Source organism: Eretmochelys imbricata, chromosome 1 (assembly GCF_965152235.1).
Source record: "Eretmochelys imbricata isolate rEreImb1 chromosome 1, rEreImb1.hap1, whole genome shotgun sequence".
NCBI classification, from domain to species: Eukaryota; Metazoa; Chordata; order Testudines; family Cheloniidae; genus Eretmochelys; species Eretmochelys imbricata.
In genome coordinates, this window is record NC_135572.1 from 200563431 (window position 1) to 200586074 (window position 22644).

General features: G+C 43.8%; 1 protein-coding gene across 2 annotated transcripts in view; it reads right to left on the reverse strand.

The window, feature by feature from the left end:
- NME7 (NME/NM23 family member 7) overlaps positions 1 to 22644 on the reverse strand; it is a 161659-nt gene that overhangs the window by 18991 nt on the left and 120024 nt on the right. For both annotated transcript variants that reach the window (XM_077821882.1, XM_077821890.1), the window contains exon 11: positions 5186 to 5293. In XM_077821882.1, coding sequence (XP_077678008.1) covers positions 5186 to 5293 — 108 coding nt within the window. The remainder of the gene's footprint in view (positions 1 to 5185; positions 5294 to 22644) is intronic.

Consider the following 22644-nt stretch of genomic DNA (forward strand, 5'->3'; position numbering starts at 1 on the left):
AAGCAAGTTGAGATGAAAATTTAGATTATTACTGTATGGAAAACAAGATTTAGTTTCAGCTTTTTTACCTGTCAAAAAATTCCCTGGTTAGCACGTTACCACATAAGTGCACCATGTCCCTCAGTTACATTGGTGCTACCCCTTGACTTCAAACAGGTAATGGACAGCAAAATTGGGTCTAGGTTTTTTTTATTTTTATTTATTTATTTATTTATTTATATTTAAGGTCAATCTTTTGAGCCACTCCTTGCTATATAAACAATGAGGAGTCCTTGTGGCACCTTAGAGACTAACAAATTTATTTGGGCATAAGCTTCATGTTATCACCATTAATATATACTGATGCAAACATGCAAGGATGTAAACACATATACAGAGGAATAATTAAGGTCCTGATCCAGCAAGGTGAAGAGCACTTTAGATAGATTTAACTGCACATCCAATGACAGGTTTCAGAGTAGCAGCCGTGTTAGTCTGTATTCGCAAACAGAAAAGGAGTACTTGTGGCACCTTAGAGACTAACCAATTTATTTGAGCATAAGCTTTCATGAGCTACAGCTCACTTCATCGGATGATAGCTCACGAAAGCTTATGCTCAAATAAATTGGTTAGTCTCTAAGGTGCCACAAGTACTCCTTTTATTTTTCCCATCACCCAAATTATACCAGAAATAAAAACAGAAGTTATAATTTTATGAATGAAAATGTGCTCTCTGTCGTTACAGCCAATGCTTCAGGCTAAACTGCAACTCCACCCTCCTGACTCAGTCACCAGAGTTAATCATGAACTCTGAGGTGCTTAGTGACTAGCTAAAATGTGGAGTAGTTTGCAGAACAAAGCCAAGAGGTCAGGGTCGACTATAGAGAGCCAGTGACAATGAACTGGGTTTTTTTAAGTTGCTTCCTCATTTTTCAGCCTGACAGACAGAGTACTACCAGGCAGCAATGAAAAGTTAGTGTGCAGAATTAACAAACTTGACTAAAAGTTATTTTATAATAATGTTTGTTGCAACACCTGGGATCTAGTTCATTTCAGCTTTCCCTGTACTCACAATGGTCCACACCTGTAACTCTGGGATGCTATTTGTGGGAGGAAGGCCACAGTCTGCTCCATCCCAGCAGCGTTGGACTAAGTCAGGATCCTGCACTATCCAGGTCAGTGAGAGATTAGCTATCAACTTCAATGACCTGAGATCTGGCTGCCCTCAGTTACCTACTATCTCTCTCTCTTTTAAGAGGTTGAAGTACTTTGTTCTATCTGTGGGCAAGCTGAACAGCAACTGCCCCAAATAACACTCCAAATCCAGTTCAGGTCGATCTTTAACCAGAGGTTATTAGTAATTTTGCAGATGCCAGAGAGAGAGAGAGAGAGAGAGATCTTAAAATAACCGGCACGTAGAAACAGGAATACCTAAATGAATCCTATGGAAATCAGGGGTAGCCTGCTACTAAACAGCACTCACAAATCAGTTGAAGAGTCTGTCACAAGGCTGAAAAGTTCTTCCTCTCTCCCAGCCTAAAGCAGTCTCCTTCCTTCTTCCACTCAGCAAATACTGACCATACATGCCTAAGGACACGGTGACAGGGTAATCAGATGCCCCTTCTCGGTCTCAGTTTGGCTATACAAGGGCAAATGTCACAAGTCTGTATTAGGATTTGGGGATTGCCCCATCCCCAGTTTCCCATCTGCAAAATGGGAACCACAATACTCCCTCTGACCATCTTGTCTATTTAGAATGTAAGGTTTTTGGGGCATGGATTGTCTCTCACTATGTACCTGTACAATGCCTAGCACACCAGGGCCCCAATCGTGATTGGGCCTCTAGGTACCAGGATTATACAACCAATGAATAATCCTCCTGCTGCTGCTTTGGTCAATAACACATAGGATTAAAGTTTTCCTTTTACAAACATACTGGGACAAATTTATTCTCCCCAGAGCAGAAGGCCACTCTCTGCGTCCCTTGTGCACACAGGATATTTGCACTAGAAGTGGGATTCGTCAGGGAAGGGCAAGTGAGGTGTAACAAATACGATTGCCAAGGAGCCCTGGGTTAGAGGCTGCCTGGGCTATGCAATGAATGAGCACATATGCTCTCAGTTTGGCCCTGCCTTCTTTTGGGGCAGCAACAACTGGCTCCAGACCACCACTCTGACAGACGAAGGGCTAAAGGCAACTCACTCCAGGCAGACTTACTGCCCCTGGGCTTGCAGCCTATGTTCCGACCCAGGAGGTGAAATGAGTCCATGTGCTATTCAACACAAAACAAAATGCAGTTATACAGAGCAAGGCAAAAAAATAAAGTAAAAGCTCATAAGTTTTCCCACCATTATTTTTAACACTAATTTTATGGTTTGTTTTGCAAAGTCTTGGTTGCACTTAACATTTCACTTTTTGCCAAAAATGTAGCAGAAAACTTTGCTATGAGATTTTCACACAAAATTTCTGGAAGTGACTCAGCCGAGAGACAGACAGACAGACAGAGGTGGAGGTGAAACTCAGGAGTTCCCATGTCTGTACCCAGATCACTCCAGCACACCTCTCTCAGCTGGCTGGAGTGCAGGGATTTGCATACTGTCAGATTGTAGAAGCCAGGGCCTTGTTGGTGGCCAGAGTAGAGGGGGATGCATCTGGGGAGCTCATTTTCTAAACAAGTATCCCAGGGATGTGATGCAGTGCAGAAATAATTCTACACCAAAAGGTCTGGCTTTTATTCAGGTAGAAAAGTGACTGCTAGGGTCAAGTTTCTCCTCCGTTTGGGCATTACAAGGGATTGTTCTCATATTGGCATGAGAACACAATAGGCCAATTTATCTCTGGCATAACTCCATAAAACTCAATGGAGTTACACCAATGATGAATTTAGTCCAGTCTCTCTCAGCTAATCAAGTATCCAGCAATGGCACACCAAGGTTTCATGGCAGCAACATCTGCAGCATCATAATAGTGGCAGAGTGAGCAAATTTTCCATCGAAACGTATGAAACTGACTAGATCCTGCCAGCTCCACTATGTAGTGATGGGGAACCATGAGTGGGACCCACAAATTTGTCTCCTACTGGAGAGTGAATTCACTCTCTCTGAAGTTCACCTAGTCTGAGGCCCAAAATATTTGATATTTTGAATTCAATGTATTATTAAAATGCTAAATTATCCACACACAAAAAACTCATTACCATAGCACTTTTCGTAAGATCAGCGGTTTGCCTCAGAGTCTTGACCAAAATTTCCTCCTGCTTGTGTTCATTTGGTTGCTATACTCCACTCCAGCAGTGGCTGCACTTCAATGCAGTTGTACAGTATATAGAGAGATTTAAAGCTCTTTGAGATGAAAGGTGGTACATTACTATTATTGTTATAGAAATAAAGGTCTAGTCTATGCTATTCAAAGACCGAGACTTTGGGGATTTGCTATGAGGAAATTTGTACGAACCCTCTCCATCTCATCCTCAATAAGCTTTTCAGTGCAGTCCTTCCCTAGGATCACGCGAATGCATATTACATCACTACCATTTCATCAGGTATGACAAGTAAAGTGGTTGTATGTACCAGGACCATAAAACCCTTCAGAGGTTCTTTTTTATTTCTGCTTAGCTGGGTTTTCAGTTAACTACAAAACTGAGATTAAAAAGAAGAGTTAGAAATGTATGCATTCTAGGAATCGAAAAGCTCTAGTAATTTATAAAACAATGTCCGCCTGCCAAGGAAACAATGCAGTATTCACTGTTTCATTACATTAAAAATGCACATTGGATTGATGGTCTTCATTATTGTTGCTTTAGCTCAAACTATCATTGAAGAAACAATTGACAGCTGCAAAGCCATGTTGTGGGGGCAAATGCGCCAATGATAAAAAAGTAATTTAGAAAAAGAGGAATGTTTATGGACTGCAAATCACATGCTTAAAATAAGAATGAACATGCTATGAAATAATATGCTTAAGTCTGTGAATGCACTGCGGATTCAGAGGACATCATGAACCATGACAGTGATGTCTGAGTTCATGCAATCAAAACACTGAGATAGAACTTCAGCCTTAAAATTCATTGAGGAGAAGCAGGGCCATATTCACTAGTATACTCCAGCTTCTTTGTGCCACTTCTTTCATGAAAAGCAGCCACGGTAAATTGGTGAATCTGGCCCATATTGTTTAACAATATACATGAAAGTCTCCTAGATATATTGAAATGCCTGTCAGCTCTGGGTGGTTTATCTTAAGGGGTTAAACCCTTTCTCTGATGATCATCTAAAGGAGGGGAGGGCAAACTACGTCTCACAGGCTGGATCCGGCCCATCAGGGCTTTCAATCCAGCCCACGGGATTGCCAGCTGCATGGCACAGCGGGGCTAAGGCAGGCTCCCTGCCTGCCCTGGCCCCGTGCTGCTCCCGAAAGTGGCCGGCACCACTTCCCTGTGGCCCCTGGGGGAAGAAGGAAGGGGGCAGAGGGCTCCATGCACTGGCCTCACCTGCAGGCACCTACCCCTGCAGCTCCCATTGGCCGGGAACAGGGAACCGTGGCCAATGGGAGCTTCAGGGATGGTACCTGCAGCGAGGGCAGCGCACGGCAGAGCCGCCTGCTCTCCCCACTCACCCCGGGGCCACTGCCAGACATGCTGGCCACTTCTGGGAGCAGCGTGGGGCCTGCTGCTGCCACCCCAGGGCCGCTCGAGGTAAGCGGTGTCGAGCCATAGCCTGCACCCCAAACCCCTCCTGCACTCCAGCCCTCTGCCCTGAGCCCCCTAACCCCCTGCCTTGAGCCCCCTGCCGCACCCGAACCCCCTTTGTCTAAAACAAAGCTGATCACCAAGAGGAGTTTTTGCAACCTTATGCACTTGTCACATTTCTAGACATGCCCTCAGGATAGGTCCAGCCAATGAGAGGGTCCTGATGATATAATGCTTCTGACATTGGTTCACTACTTTGTTCAGAAACATCCTGAGAAAACTGTATGGGTGGAGTTCTCAAGCAACATAATGAACTAGAATGCTGCCTCCAGCTTGCTCGTGTAGTTGAATTAATTTCTCTTAATAAAGTCACCAGCTGTTTTATTTTTAACTTATCACTAGATTCCCGTACTATTACTCTAAACACAACACATTTTAAATAGCTCCAGAAATGGTTAGGTTTATTTTCTAATTTTAAAAAACCTGGTTATAAAAAGGGTGTGTAGAATTGTTGAACCTTACCTCCAAAAGTCCATCCTCTGGTAGATCTGTACAGTGCACAGCATTCTGAATCTTGTTTTTACCAAAGATGGCACGCAGGGTTCCAGGTCGGAGGTGACGGGCTATTTCCTATTGAATATATAAATATTAACACCATGTGAACCTTATAGCCATGTTACATCATAGACAGTACAAACACATATCAAGTAAACAATTCATTGTATGTTGATTAATATATGTACAGTATATCAAAAATGAAAATTAACAGTTAAGTTCCAACTTGGACTTCATGTATGCATGTGACTGAAAAGCCATGACTAGGATGGGAACCGAAGGGTGAAAACAGTCTGACATGAACCTAGTGTAATTCACAGATTCCAAGACCAGAAAGGACCATCTAATCTGACCTCCTGTATTACGCAAGTTACAGAACTTTCAAAAATAATTCCTAAATTATTTCTTTTAGAAAAACCATCCAATCTTGATTCAAAAATTGTGATGGAGAATCCACCGTGACCCATTGGTGAATTACTCTCACTGTTAAAAAATTATTCCTTATTCCCAATCTGAATTTGTTTAGCTTCAACTTTCAACCATTGGATCATGTTATACCATTCTCTGATAGACTGAAGAGCACATTATTAAATATCTATTCTACAGGTAGATATTCCTAGATTATAATCAAATCACCCCTTAACCTTCTGTTTGTTAAGCTAAATAGACTGAGCTCCTGAGTCTATCACTATGAAACCACCAGGGATTGTCAGCAGGGACAGAACTCAGGACCTTCCACAATATATGCATAAGCACCTAACACACGAACTAATGGAATTAGCTGTGCTTACGTAGCAGGCTCTTATCCACTACATGGACGAGTCACTAGAGATGAAAAGATCACACACACTTAGCTAATGCAGAGTGCTACACTAGCTCTCCTCCAGCCTGAAAGAAGCAGATTTTCACTTTAAATTTGACATTGTCAAAACTGAGCTCCTGATCCACCCTCAAGCCCCTTCCTCCCCCGTCCTCTTTTCTCTGTCACTGTGGACACCACCATCTAGCTTCCTCCCAATCATTCAGCCCCATAACCTCAGGCATCAACATATTCAGGCTATATCTAAATCTTGCCCTTTCTTCCCTCATAACATTTCAGAGTTCCACCTTTCCTCTCTGTCCACACCCCAAGGTGCTCATCTCACATCATGGCTACTGCAACCTTGCCCCACTCTAGTCCAATCAAAGCATTGCTGCTGAAATCATCTACCTGTCCCATCATTGTGACCATGTCAATCCCCCCACCTCATACGAATCCTGTCTCAACCATGCCAAATAAAAGTTTCTTGCCCTTACCTTCAAGGCCTCTCACAATGTAGCCCAGCCATACCTACCGGCTCTATTATTTTATTGCTCTGCCAACAATGCAGGATCGACCACCCACTTGTCTGCCTCTCCCACAAACACCTTTGAGCTTCCTTCCATTCCATCCCTTAGGCATGGAATATATTCCCTGAAAAAGCCACCATAATGCCACTGCCCTGTCCTCCACCTTCATGACTACAGAACACCACCAGCTGAGAGGGGTCAGGTAGCTGATGAGCTGAGACTATTGCTACTGAACGGCTGATTTGTCTTAACAAAATATACACATACCAATCAACTGTGCACACAGCTAGTCTCTGAAAAAACATGCTCATACTACTCTTACTCTGGCTTTCCACACTACAGTTTCACCCACCTGTTATTTCTTGTCTTAAACTAAGATTGAGGCAGGGATGGCATTCAGGACAACAAACCCCAGCCTGACTGAGGCCTGCACATACTTCTGAAATATTAATTAATATGAATGGTAATTTAGTTAACAGGTACCCATCTGAAAAGCCATTAAACCATATTATAGCTGGATTGAATCTGGCTCAAACCACTTTCTGATGAGAAGCTTCATTTTCCCATTGTTACTGTGTGTATGCCAGTGTTAGGTTACTGGTTACTTTGTAGTTATTGCTTTACTCTTTAGTTGTGGACACAGGAGCACACATGATGAAGACACTCTTCATCTCAATGGCATTTACAAGGTTTTGCTTACTAATAAAGTCATGGGCATTGCCCTCCCCCCTACAAACTGCAAGTCTTGGGCAGGTGCAGAATTCCCCCCCCCCCCAATGCAGCCCCATTGGCCTGACTGGAGCTGCCCCGCCCAAACAAAGATGTCAAACTACACCTATGAGTAAAGTCTAAGAGATTCTCTTAAGAAAAAAAACCTCCTAAACCTGATCACGTTTTGGGATTGCCAATAACCTGAGATTGATGAGGGAACAAAAATCACATGTGAGTTTACTGCATCTGCTTTGTACTTAAGTGAAGCCTGGCTTGAGATGACTGTTGATCCCAGTTGGCGGAGAGCAACAACAATTTGGCCGCTAGAAGCTTGAAGAGAGCCCCAGGCTTTTTAAACTTTACTTGAAAAGACAGAAAGACATTACAAATATTTCGGTAGCCATAAAATGTTAGCTACCACTTCAGCAAGAATTAGCTCAGAGGCAGACTTGAAAGTCAAAGTTTCATGTTCACACCTTTCCCCCTCCAGCTTATCTAAAATGCTGCTTCTAAAATAATTTTCCTCTCCCACTGTTCCAAACATGTCCCTTCTTTCTCTGAATTCTTTCAGCATTTTCCCCTCAATTTTCTCATCAAATTCAATCTCCTTGTCCTCACTTTTACATCCCTGCAGAGTCTTGCTGTAACCTACATCTCAGCTCTCTTTTCTTCCTACTCCACTTCCCAAGCCTCCCTTCTAAGTGCCCTGCATCTGTCCTTCTCCCATACTGCCTCTTATGCTTGGAAGTCTGGTTTTTCTTTAGCACCCTGAGACCTCCCAATCCTTCTCCAAACTTCCTCCAGGAAGCCTTTCCACAGTGGCTGCTTGCAATACATCTCTCATCTCATCTTTCTCACAAATTCATGGCACCTATTGTACTCATGGCATCCGATGAAGTGAGCTGTAGCTCACGAAAGCTTATGCTCAAATAAATTGGTTAGTCTCTAAGGTGCCACAAGTACTCCTCTTCTTTTTGCGAATACAGACTAACACGGCTGTTACTCTGAAACCTGTCATTGTACTAAGTCTAATTTTCCTGTGCCTGCATTAGATCATAGTTCACTGAGTCAAGTTTTGTGTCAGCTTGTATGTTTAGTGTAAAATAATAATAATACTTCTTGAGCAATCTAAATAGATTCCTATTGCCTTCAGTTAAAATATATGACCAGAGAGAAGACAATTTGCACTAAGTGACCAAACAAGGGACCAACAAAAAAACAGTTCCCTTTTAATTATTAGTTCTTCATTCTATTGTAGTAATACCAAAGAACTCACCTCTGGGATCAGGAACCCAGTATACTAGGCACAGTACAAAGAAACAACACAAAAACAGCTGATCTTTAGTTAAACATTAAAAAAAGTATTGGAAAATCTTGAGGATGCTTCCTAAGTGGTCATTTCCGACGGGGCATTGCTCACACAATTCAAGCTGCAGCTACACTACAGAGCTTACGGTGGCACGGCTGCACCGATGCAGCTGTGTAGTGCAGCTACTGCAGACATTCTAAGCTGATGGGAGGGAATTCTCCCGTCAGCTTTGTTACTCCAGCTCCCGCAAGGGGTGGTAGCTATGTCGGCGGGAGAAGCTCTCCCATGGACATAAGCACCGATGTGGGCAGTGCTATTCGGTGTAAATTACATTGCTCAAGGGGATGGATTATTCACACCCCTCCACGACATGGGTAATGCCAACATAAGCTGTAGCGCAGACATAGCCACAGTCCTTAGTGCAGATCTTAAGGTATATGCTTATTGCTTCCTATGTTTATGGTTACATATACATTTCTATTGCCTCTTTAATACCAAGAGAGACACTCAAGTATATGGTCCTCTTTTATTTTTAATTAAGAAAACCAAAAAGCATTCTATTTATTCCAGTTCCCAGAGTTTATATTTTACATGCTATATATACCTATTTTCATATTCTCTCCATTATATATACGTCTTTTCACTGTGCAGGAATAACCTTGCCCGTGTGAAATAATTTGCAAATTCTATGGACTCATTTCTCCTAGATGAGACGGGGAGTTAAGGAGGGCAGATTTTGCATTTTTCCTCTTGCCTTTAGTAGTGATAATTGTCAAAAACAGGCTGAAAACAACAAACATCTTTATGATGAGAGGGCTGGTTACTTTTGCTTCAACACTTCAGGTTAAATGGCTTTGTAGTTAAGAATGCAGGAAGTATTTTTTTTTAAATTCAGAATCGTAACAAGTGTCAGATAAAGTCTTCCAGCCATAAATACAGATTCCAAGTAGATTAAGCATTCAGTACAGATGAGCTAGCCCCATGTGGCCAGAAAGGCAGGTGGTTAAAAGCGTTGTTAAACATGCATGCGTATTGTCATTTGTTATGGACATGAGATTCTAGTTAAGTGTAATTCTAGAGGCAGCCACTGACATCAGGCACTTATCTTTTCCTTCTCATTCAAGATCTATATAAAGTGGTCTATCCACAACAGGTCCTTTTTTTAAAATAATCAGGCCATCATGTGGTTTCACTCCAGGTGAATGGTGGTTCCAATACCCTAGTGAATCAAGCACCAATTTGTTCAATGTCAATTTCAAGCTTACAGATAAGATGGGCAGAATTCTATTTGAATTTTTAAAAAAGGTTTGACAGATAAACATTTATATTTAAGCCTTTTTTCTATTTTGATTGTTTTAAATTTTCACAGTTGTAGGAAATGGGGGGGGCAGGCAATTATTTAATGTTAAGATTCAAAACGTTAAAGCTTTATAGCCATTAAAACACAAATTGCCAACATCTTATGCAAAATATACAAAATAAATACCCGAAATCAAACTAAGACGTTCTCAAGCAGCATTTATCCTACTTTGCCTATCTGTACATTTCTATCATCGATAGAAATATTTGTCATTGGTTTGTATGTGTACAGTGAAATTAACGTTTACTGACATTTACTAAAAAATCTAATCCAAGCCTACTTATAGATCTAATTTTTTGCTGCTTTGCCCCTAATACAGAAATGTTTGCCCCTTCAAATTTGCCATTCACAAGGATAATTAAGAAGCACAATGACCACGATTGTCTTTCATTGCCATGAGCTCCAGAATAGACTTTCACGCTTTTGTAAAGTTTAAAAACCCAAGAGATCATCTTGAAAAGCAAGTGACTTCAATATCAATGGTGATTGAGGCCATCATGAAAACCACCATGCCCACAATATACCTGTCTTGATCTCTTTAAGAATGGCTCTACGTCAAGTGGCAACATCCTGACTTAGTTCTGCCATGTAATCCAAATGATAATTTTGATCATAGTCTTCATTGCTCTGGACACCACTCCTTGTTTTCTCAGAAGTCTCAGCAAGGGATAGAATTAATTCATGTATTATACTTCAGGTCAGACGAGATGATCACAGTCGTGTCTTTTGGCCTCAATCTATTAAAGAGCTTGACGTTCCGGTCATCTTTTGGGACTTAAATAGAAAAACTTGAAATGTCTTTGAAAATAAGGTCACATTTTAAGATAAAGATAATCCTTTCCAAGTCGCAGAATACCAAGTTAATGGTTACGACTGATGCAGTGCACAACACCATGAGGAGCAGTTTGTCTGCACTTGGCCTGCACACCATGTGAGCAGCCCATATCCACCTCTGCTCCTTCTAAATTCAGGTCAACCAGTTTTGAGATATGCTCTTCTATTATAATCACTATAATGCCTAAACTGGTTTTTATCCCACAGGGTTACACCATCTAAGTCTGCTATGCGGTTTCCCAATCTGCATAGATCTGACATCAGTTTAGCCATCAGCAACTGCAGTGATAAGCTTTCTGTTTGTATTCCTGAGATACTTCCCAAGGGAGACTAAATTTGTTGTCCTTACAAAGTCTTTCATTTGGTTGGGTGTTAGCATAGTTGTTCCAAGATGCTTCAGCTCTGGCCTGCCAGTTGAAAAGTATTTCAAAAATCCGAAAAACTGAAACCAGGCTCCATGTTAAACACTTGGTTCTCTTCCTCTATTTTATGGAGCAATTAATAATAGGAGCTTCTTGTTGACAAAGTGATGCATTTTCTGTTTACATGCACTCCACATGAGCAGCAGAGAGGTCAAATACATGTAGGGAATCAATAATAAAGATCTAATACCCACTGCCAAAGTCTTACCAGAAAACTTCCTGTGCTTTCTGAAAATTCCACTAAAAACTTTTAATCGTTTGGACATGTAGCCAACTGATATGTAGATTATCATAAATTCTGGAATGAGAGTTTATATCTAAATTCCTTATATTCTTTAGCATAATCTTCTGTCCCGTTTGTATTAAACTCACTTGGCCTTAGGCCCTCAGTATTGCCCTCTGCTGATTCAGGTTAATTTTTTAACTAGGGTGGTTTGACGTGTTCCAGACATTTTTCATTTTTTTAAATCAACCAACTCTGTGCACACATAGTTGTGTGTTTAAAGCAGTGTGAGAGTCAAGGATTGATTTGCAATTTAAATTGCCTGCCCCAGGGAGCAGCAGTCAAGTATGCAATTGCAAGGCTGTGAAAAATGTATCAGATTGTGTTTGGCAGCAGTAGGAGCAAGTAATCAAACTGTAGTTTATTTTCTTATAAAGTCTGCTCTTACTTGGTTGACAAATTCAAGTATTGCTTGCCTTGCTGGTAAAAAATGAAAGACTTTGAACTCTGATTAAAGCCATGTTCCTTTTGCGAGCTATATTCGCCCACTTAAAATCAAACCATGCTCTGTATTGTAACCTCAGCAGCTGCTGCCTAAGCTTGCAAGTCTCTGAAAAATTGCTACACAGCCTATCTTTCCTCTTCCCTCAGGCAGTTCAGTTCTCTTTGCTTCACTCTCACTCATTCCCTCCAGCCAATCTTCTCTCTGACTGGCAGCCTAATGGTGCTGCAGGCTTGATATCACTCAATCCGCCCACAGACTTCCTGTTCTGTGGGCAGGAAACTTGACACACTTACTAGCCCAGACAGCGTTTCTACTTGTCCTGGACTTTTCTGATCTACACTTGAGCAATTCCAATGCTGGCTCCTAAATGACTTCTCACAAAGTTATTCCATTGTATTATTGAGGAACGCATCTGCCATAAACAATGGCCAAATTCAGACCTGGAGTAAACAGGTGTAATTCTTATGCAAGTTTCTGAGCTAAATTCAGTGGTGATGTAAATGAAAAGTTCTGTATGAGATGTAAGTTGGTCAGAACATGGATGTAAATGGTAAAATAACTCAATGATTTGGAATTCAGTAGGTCTGCAAACGGTGTGTAAATTACACGCTGACAGGTGAAAGGGGAGCGTGCAGCAAACAGCAACTAATATGAGGGTGTAAGAAAAATAAGAGGTAGCCAAGCCTCATGTACTCAGTCTTCAAAAAATTGATTAGTTACTTTATTTGAGTTCCATTCTCAGATCTGTTTTGACTCAATGTATGACTGTAAGCAAGACAAGATGGGGTAGGTAATCTTTTTTTATTCTGTTGGTGAAAGAGATAAGCTTTCGAGCTTACAAAGAGCTCTTCTTCAGGTCTGGGTCCTGAGATCTGACGAAGAGCTCTGTGTCAACTCAAAAGCTTGTCTCTCTGACCAACAGAAGTTGGTCGAATAAAAGATATTACCTCACCCACCTTGTCTCTCTAATATCCTAGGTTCAACATGGCTACAACATTGCATACAACAATGACTTTAAGCAAGCCACTTGAACTCTATCGGTGAATTCTGGCCTCAGTGAAGTCAGTGGTAGTTTTGCCATTCACTTCAATGGAACCAGGATTTCACCCTGTGGGTTTATTTATCCACCTGTAAAACATGAATAACGATACTTGCCTAGGCAGGTTTCAGAGTAGCAGCCGTGTTAGTCTGTATTCGCAAAAAGAAAAGGAGGATTTGTGGCACTTTAGAGAGTAACAAATTTATTAGAGCATAAGCTTTCGTGAGCTACAGCTCACTTCATCGGATGCATTTAGTCCACTGAATGCATCCGATGAAGTGAGCTGTAGCTCACGAAAGCTTATCCAATGCATCCGATGAAGGGAGCTGTAGCTCATGAAAGCTTATGCTCAGATAAATTGGTTAGTCTCTAAGGTGCCACAAGTACTCTTTTTCTAATATAGGCAGGTATTTCTTCTTTCTGAATTTTAGGAGAAAGAGAGAAAAGCAAAATTTTACACTCACACAAACAGTTCTGATAAAACTGCTTCACTGTACATACACACATGTGTATGTGCATAAAGTTCAAAGAAGCTGTTCCTGAAATCACCACAAACTTTACTCTTGCTGGGAAAATTCAGAGTTTGCCTAGTGTACAAAGATAGCAGGGTCCAAGATGATGAAAGTTAAGTCTGGTCATTTCTGGCTTCGATCCTCCCATCACACACACGCGCACACACAGAAAGAAAGAAATGCAGAAGAGGAAAGAACTACCAGAAAATTCTATAAGATTCACCCAGCTAAGCCATCTTGCTCCCTTCAAAAGGAGTTTGCAGCCTTGTTGAGGTGCGCAATGAACATATCCTGGGGATGCCAGAGATCCATCTCACTGATTCTGGGCCACCCCCAGAGATCCCCTTCTCCTCCTATCCAGCAATAAGTCTTCCTTTGGAACAATGAAGGTATTGGCTGCTTTCCACATAGCAGTGCACTGCCCCTTTCTGAAAGAGGTGTAGAAGCTATTGGGAGGAAATATTACTGTTTGTAATAGATCAGGGTCCCATTGTGTTAGGTTCTGTACATGTATATTAAGAGACGGTCCTTGCCTTAAGAGCTTACAACCCATCTTGACACAACAGACAAAGGGTGGGAGAAAAGAGTATCATCTCCATTTTCAGAGCGAGAACTGAGGCACAGGGAGATTAAGTAACTTGCCCAAGGTTACACAGGGATGTGTGACAAAGCTGGAAAATGAGCCTAGATCTCCTAAATCCCTGCCCAGTTCCTCAACCGTCCTTGCTCTTTGGGTTAATGTTCCTTTAATTCCTGAGCAGATTTCAGATCAGGTATCTGCCTAGTCCCCTCCCCTGCAAAGAGAGCCCCTCAATTCCATCTGGGCATCTTCCAAAACCATTCCATCCAGAGTCTGCACAGAGGGGCTTTGTGTGGGCTTTCCCTCCCTTGCTCCCTATCACAACGCCGTTCTCTTGCACTCAACCATTTCAGTTTTTAAAAAACAATCCAGTGTTTGGTTACCGTGCATTTTCTCAGACTATAAGTAAACAAAACTGCTAAAAATTCTGCTCAGGTTGCCTTGCAGTAGAAAGAAGAGCAGAGCAGCAAGAAACACCCTAAATTATTCATCGACAGCGTGTTTATTGAGTCACTCATTTTATATCCAGTTTTTTAAATGTCTTTGTTTGATGGTTTCAGAGATAATGAGACTGATGCTACAGAGTGAAACCTGGTATTGCAGCTGCCAGTTACAGCAGAGGTGAAGGATGGAAAAACAGAGATCACCTGCTTCTTTCTGATACAGAAGGGTAGCTGGCTCAGCTTGGAATATATTTCTGCCCTTCTAAACCACTGATGACGTAACCTAAGCAGAAAAGACTGGAGAGATTCTCTGACAGCAGTAGTATGCATTTCTTGTGTTATTACAATGGCACAATGTGGTATGCGAGCCCCACTGCGGAAACTCTCAGCCCATATGTATTCTCTCTGTCCCAATTCTTCCACTGGGGACAATCCCATCATGCCTTTAAACGATACAAGCATAGAGTCAGGTCACAAGCAGCTGTCTAGGAAGCCAGCTGCAGCTTCCAAGGAACCTGTGTAGATTGATTTTAAATCGCATTCCATATCCTAGCCAGTTCTTGTGGTTCCACTGCAGCTGGAAGTCCTATACCGAGGGGGTGAGTTCCCCCTAGAGCAGTCTGCAGCACGGGTGACCGTTCCTCACAGACCTGCCTCTTTGGTGTACTTCAAATCCACACTAACAAAGGGTATATGCAGAAGGCTGTGATCTGCAACCCCTCTTCTGCATGGCTATCAGCTGCTCTGTCATCCACTTGTTAAATTTTCAAACAAACACATTTGTGCTTTTTCCCATACTGCCCCTCACACATACGAGGTGCTCTGCAGAAACATCTCCAAAGCTACCTCATTATCCTCCTTCAAATCCCTCTGTACAGCTCTTCTTTTCTGTGATGCTTGCAAAAAAACTTGACAACGGATAGGCTGCTAGTTGCAGAGACGACTGCCTATCATGCTGACCAGTACTGTCTCATTGTTTACTCGTACTCTTGTCTGTCTGTATCCATCTGTTGTCTCTTGCTTACACTTCATTGCAAGCTCTTTGGGGCAGGGACTGTCTTTTTGTTTTGTGTTTATACAGCACAATGGGATCCTGGTCCATGGTTGGGGTGCTTACAAGCTACACATAACAACAGTCAACGACACTCCTGGTCTACACTGGGAGGGGGTGGGGGGTTGACCCAAGATACGCAACTTCAGCTATGCAAATAGCATAGCTGAAGTCGGCGTATCTTAGGTTGACTTACCTGGCCGTGAGGACGATGGCGGGTCCCCCATCGACTCCGCTTCTGCCTCTTGCGAACTGGAGTTCTGGAGTCAACAGGGAGCACGTTCGGGGATCGATTTATCGCGTCTAGACGAGATGCGATAGATCAATCACTATCCGCCGATCCGGTGGGTAGTGAAGACCTGCCCTAAGCAAACAGTATTCCTCACTGTCAACAGACATTCTGAGTGTTAACTACAACTCAGCATCTTACAGTAACCAGGGCACTGTTCTGGAAAAAACCCCAACAGATTCTGAGCAACACAAATGACAAATGTGAAAGGTGCTATATGCACCTGATCATGCCACTCTCTACTCCTATTGATTTCAAAGGTGTTGGAAAGAAAATGCTCAATACATTCCAGGACTGAGCCCTGTAAGAACAAAATTATTAGTAAGTGACTGATCGAGATAAATCACTGTGAGCTTCCTGTATGAAACTTTTTGGGGCAATCATAATTGACTCTTATCCACAGACAGATCTCCTGTGGCACTTCTGGAAAGATAAGGCAGGTAGCCCTAGTGTCCTAACAGAGTTCTAGCTTGGTTAATTACATTCTGCTCTCTTACACTCTCCTTGCAGTTTCAGCTAGATATTCCTCTTCACTTCCTCACCTAAACAACACAGCAACACTGCACAACTGCTGTGTTCCAACTCAGAGCTGGGAGCATTTCAGTGATGAATAAAGCCATTTCTGTTTGCAAACAAATTACAGAATCAGAAGATTGTGAGGAGCTTTGGAATCTATTTAGATGAAAGTTGCTATGTAAATGCAAGGTCACTGTGACCAGCCATCTATCCTTAGCTGAGGAACTGAAGAGAAGGGAGACAGTAGTTCACTGCTGTTGCAATATCTTTCCCCCTTCTAGACACTGTGACCTCAGCACTTCCCTTATCCTCTGAAAAACAGTGCTCCCTTTCTCTGTGGTAGGACTGGTATCACAAGAGACTTTGTTTTGGTGAAATGCTCTCTCAGGGTTTAGGCTCATAGAACATAGCTCCCCATATGTCTCCAAAATTCAACACAAGCCAAGCCAAGCAAAGAAACAAACATCTTAGACAGAAATTAACCCAGATACTGAGTGCACTTCTAAAGCACATTCTATAAATGGATCTCTCATAATGCTGTATAGATACTAATGAATTTAGCCTCAAAAACACCACTGATAGACAGGGAAGACTTATTTTACAGATGGGGAATCTATGACAGAGAGATTGATATATTTGTCCAAATCAAACAGTGAGTCTGTGGGTAGAGTCAGGAACAGAATAGAACACAGGTCTCCTGACTCCTAGTCCTGTGCCTTACCCTCGAAAGCCATGTCTTCACTGGGAAAAAAGGTGTGGTTTTAAAGCTTGTTAAAACCCTAGCATAGAGAGGGAAAGCAGTATTTTAACATATTAGCTGGCAGGGGTCAACCCGAGAAGGAGCTAGTGCAGGGGTCTCAAACTCAATTTACCTCAGGCCCAGTGCCAGTCCTCAAGTCCTCCCAGCCGGCCAATAATGTCACTCATGCCGCCCAGAACCCACCCCCCAAAACTCCGCCCCCCCGCAAACTTCACCCCCCAACCTGCCTAAGGCTCTGGGAGGGAGTTTGGCTGGGGGAGGTGGTCTGGGGTAGGGGACTGGGGTGCAGGTTCTGGGAGGGAGGAAGAGTGCAGACTCTGGGAGGGGGTTGGAGGGTGTGGCGCTTACTTCGGGCTCCAAGGTGGGGCGGGCTGGGGGGCCCCAGGCACCGCGCCCACAGCTTCCCATTGGCCACAGGGGTACTCGGGGCAAGGACAGCGTGCGGAGGCACAGCTCCACTCCACCCTGGGGCAGGCAGACACATGGAGCAAGCAGGCAGACGCCGCTCAGCTCCACTGAGCTGCTGGGGCCCTGGGCCATTGTAAATCACCTGGGGGCGGCAGGTGGGGCCAAAGGAGAGACCCGGCCTGGAGCCCTGCAGGCCACATTGGGGAGGTTCGCGGGCCACAGATGGCCCACGAGTTTGAGACCCCGGAGCTAGCACTAACAAGTTTTAAACTACAACTTGCCTGGTCTACTCTAGGATGTTAAGATGCATTTAGCTAATGTGTTAAAAACACAACTTTTTCCCTATTGTAGATGTGGCCAAAAAAACCCAACTGCTTCTCTAATCCTACCAAGACCATGTTTACACTAGTAAAAAGACGTTGTGTTTCAAAACGCGTTTAGCTAACATGATTTTTAAAAGACTTTGCACCAAGATTAGACAAAGCAAGTGGTGTTAAATTCATTAGTTGGTTGTTGTCATCTAGCGGGGGAAGCAAAGGGTCGACCACAACCATTCACCACATTTTTAAAATACAATTTGCCTTGTCTACACAAAGTGCATAATATTGTTTAACATCATCTTAGCTAGCAAATTGTGAAACATGACCTAATCTTCCCAGTCTAGACAAACCCATTTATGCATAGTAAGCTCTGGAGCTGCAGAGTTAAAGATCAAGACAGGCTACCAAAAATAGTTAACCTTTTTGAGGCCGAGCACTCAAACCGTACAATTCTATACAAATGATACAATTTTAGAAAGATCTATATTAGCTACAGAGAGCTTAAAACATTGTGTATTTCATTCCACGCAGGTAAAGAATGTGCTGCTTTTGTATCATTATCATTTTGAGTGTAAAGGGAGTATCTAGGATATTCAGCCAGCCTCTTTGGGTATGTCTACATTGCAATCAGAGGTGAGACTGCAGCACATGTAGACATACACATGCTAGTTTAGACCTAGCTAGCTTTGATTATAACAACAGTGAAACCATGGCAGCATGGGCACCAGAACAACCGGTACAAGCCTGCCCGGGACCCTGGGTATGTACTTGAGTGGCTAGTCCTGCTGTCATGGCACCCAGTGATGTGGAGATGAGTGAGAAAGGCCAGCAGCTGAGACAGACAGGTAGGGATCACGAGGTTCTCTATCTGTTGGCACAGTCAGCTTCCCAAGGTGATGCCAGGTTTTTGAGGGGGCTTGAGAGACCTCAGGCAGACTTCTATAACCTACTTAAATGTACTCAACATTAGGAGTGTTTGGAAGCTGGATGGATCAGGGCCCTTATTATGGGGATGCTACAATGCTCATCGTGGTGATGGACGGTATAGGAAAAATAAATAGACTAGTTAGGTGTTTCAGCAACTGGGGGAAGGACAAAAAAAATTCTTGCAGCAGAAAGGGGGACGGACCCCAATTTCAGTCTCTCCCCCATAAGTCACCAGAGACTCTTAAGGGAGACAAGGAAGCAGAGTTTTCTGAGCTCTCATCCCTCACTACAGACAATATGCTTAATATCAGCTCTTCTCAGTTGGGTTTAACACTTAGCACAATGCAATACCTGTTTTGTACCTAATTGCGGCAGTTTTATGACTAACGAACCTAGTTCAATGACTATCCCATGCAGGATTGATTTATACAGAGGATTTAGTGCTCCTGAAAGATTCTGGCCTGAATGTTCTGGAGAATATAAGTCTCTATCCATGAGACAAGCACAGCACAGAAAGAGGCACTGCCAGCTGTCCCTACACTGTGGCCTTGTCAACGTGCCTTAGCCATGACTTGGAAGATCCACCTCTAGGATTTAGAGTAGAGTTCACTGTCCATGACCAGTCTCTGGCCTCTCTGCTGGGACTGCCAACAAATCCCCAATAGAGTGGTGATTTTGCACATGTGGACACCTGCCTATTAGGAAGATGACTGAGACCACCAACTCATTTCCCTGAACAGCTATCACATGGTAAAATCTCTTGGACGCTACCAAACTATGGCACAGCACATTTAAACCAGCAGTTGAAATTGAAAGGATCCATATCCCATCACTAAATCCCTAATTGTTCTAATCTGCACAAGAAAAGTGTGCAGTGGTTGACACAGAGACCTTTTAATTAAAAGCCCCTTGTTCTAGTATAGTAAATTCTGTTGCCTGTCCTGGATGATTTTGGAAAGTCAATATGAAAAAAGATAACTGAGCAGGTCATCCCACAGATGGTGGAGGTCTGCCATATGAACTGCATAGCCATAAGGTAAAAACCAACTTACTTATCTTTTTTTGTTTGGTTGGCTGGGTTTTATGAAGATATATTCTACATGCTTCTGAATGTGTCACAGAATTAACATTATGAACATTGAATACATGCCTATTAGACTGAGGGAATGTCTACACTACGAAATTAGGTCGATTTCACAGAAGTCGATTTTTAGGAAGCGATTTTATACGATCGATTGTGTGTGTCCCCTAAGTGCATGAAGTCGGCGGAGTGCATCCACAGTACCGTGGCTAGCGTCGACCTTCATAGCAGTGCACTGTGGGTAGCTATCCCACAGTTCCCGCAGGCTACACTGCCCACTGGAATTCTGGGTTGAGCTCCCAATGCCTGATGGGACAAAAACATTGTTGCAGGTGGTTCTGGGAACATGTCATCAGTCACCCCTCCCTCCCTCCCTCCCTCTGTGAAAGCAACGGCAGACAATCATTTTGCGCTCTTTTTCCTGGATTGCCCACACAGACACCATAGCATAGCAAGCATGGAGCCTGCTCAGATCTCCGCTGCAGTTGTGAGCATTGTAAACACCTGCATTATCCTGCAGTATGTGCAGAACCTGCAAAAGCAGGTGAGGAGGCGACGATAGCGTGATCACGATAGTGATGAGGACATGGACACAGACTTCTCTCAAAGCATGGACCCAGCAGCTGTTCCATGTGAGAAGCCGCTGGGGATGGTGTAGCGGTGATCAGAGGAGAGCAGAACAGGATCTAAAGCCTGCAGTAGGGGGCAGGAATCCCAATCTCCAATCTCAGTGGCTGCAGAAAGAGTTGTCTTTCCTGACTAGGTCTCAAAGAACTGGACATTGTTATAGCAAGTCCTAGACCAAGGATTCAGCAGGGGCAGGTTGAGAGCCCTTCACCCCTGGGGAACTTTCACTCTGAGCCCCTAGTGCTATACAAGAAGCTTCAGGTGTTTTCCCACTCTTTTTTCCTGCTCTGTCCCCTTCCCCACTTTCTTTACCTCCCTTCTCTCCATCTCTTACTCTCTGTAAGAATCATACAAAGACCATGGTTAAAAAGTGAAAGGAAAAGTCAGCGAAACCAGTATTCCAATTGTCATTGCTGCTTGCTGTGTGCTCCACAGTCTCCGTGAGAGTAAGGGGGAAGACGTTTAAGGCGGGGTGGGAGGTTGAGGCAAATAGCCTGGCGGCTGATTACACACAGCCAGACACCATGGCGATTAGAAGAGCACAGCAGGGCGTGCTGAGCATCAGAGAAGTTTTGAAAACCAGTTTCATGACTGGCCAGGCTACAGTGTGACAGTTTGTTTCTCCTTGATGAAAACCCACCCCCTTGGTTGACCCTACTTCCCTGTAAGCGAACCACCCTCCCCCCTTCGATCACCGCTTTCAGAGGCAATAAAGTCATTATTGTTTCAAAATCATGCATTGTTTACTAATTCATCACACAAATAGGGGGAAAACTCGCAAGGTAGCCCGGGAGGGGTGGGTGAGGAGGGAAGCACCAGGTGGGGTGTTGGATGAGGGGAGGAGGGAAGGACAAGGCCACACTACAGTTCAAAACTTATTGAATACCAGCCTTCTGTTGCTTGGGCAATCCTCTGGGGTGGAGTGGCTCGGTGCCCGTAACCTTCCCCCACCGCGTTCTTGGGCGTCTGGGTGAGGAGGATATGGAACTTGGGGAGGAGGGCAGGCGGTTATACAGGGGCTGCAGCGGCAGTCTGTGCTCCTGCTGTCTTTCCTGCAGCTCCACCAGACACCTGAGCATGTCAGTTTGCTCCCCCATTAGCCTCAGCATTGCATCCTGCCTCCTCTCATCACGCTCATTTAACGCAGGGGTCGGCAACCTGCAGCACACATGCTGATTTTTGTTCCGTTCACCCAGGCTGGCAGTGGGCTGAGCGAGGCCAGCGGCTGGAACCCCAGACCAGCAGCGGGCTCAGCGGCTCAGCCCATTGTTGGTCTGGGGTTCCGGCCGCCAGCCCCTGACAGCCGGGGTCCTGGCCGCCGGCCCCACTCAGCCCAGCCCAGCCCAGGGTTCTGTCCATGCCCTTGGAGATTTTGACATATATATTGGCATTTCGTCTTTTGGAAGGGAGTTCTGCCTGCACGGATTCTTCTCCCCATACAGCAATCAGATCCAGTACCTCCCGTTCCGTCCATGATGATGAGCACGCCATGCTGGCCAAACAGGAAATGAAATTCAGAAGTTCCTGGGGCTTTTCCTGACTACCTGGCTAGTGCATCTGAGTTGAAAGTGTTGTCACAATGGTGCATTCTGGGATAGCTCCCAGAGGCCAATACCATCGAATTGAGTCCACACTACTTCAAATCCAGAACAGCGATGTCGATTTTAGCACTACTCCCCTTGCCAAGGTGGAGTACAGAAACCGGTTTTAAGAGCCCTTTAAGTCGACAAAACCGGGTTGGCTGTGTGGATGGATTTAGTTTTAATTTGACCTAACGCGGTTAAATTCGACATAATCGTGTACTGTAGACCAGGCCTTAGAGATTGGGGTCTAGATTCTCAGCAGTACCCAATACACACTGGACACAGTTTTGGCAGAAGGCACAAAGGAGGCAGTTCTGCACCACACTGGTGACGGTGTAGTTTAGAGCAAACTCAGAATGCACAATGGAGCGCTGGTCATATCCTGCTCCTTGTAGGTACTTCCCCTAATGAGCCCCCTACACTAGGGGCCAGGCAGAGAGTAGCATAGGGAGGTGTTAAAGGTAGAAGGGAATCCTGAACTGGCTAAATCTGTAGGCTTTATGGGTCTATTGTACTATCAGATCATCACAAAGAGGCAATCACACAGAGAAGAATCTGACTCTGGAAGCTTACCCTTATAAGGAAATCATTAAACCA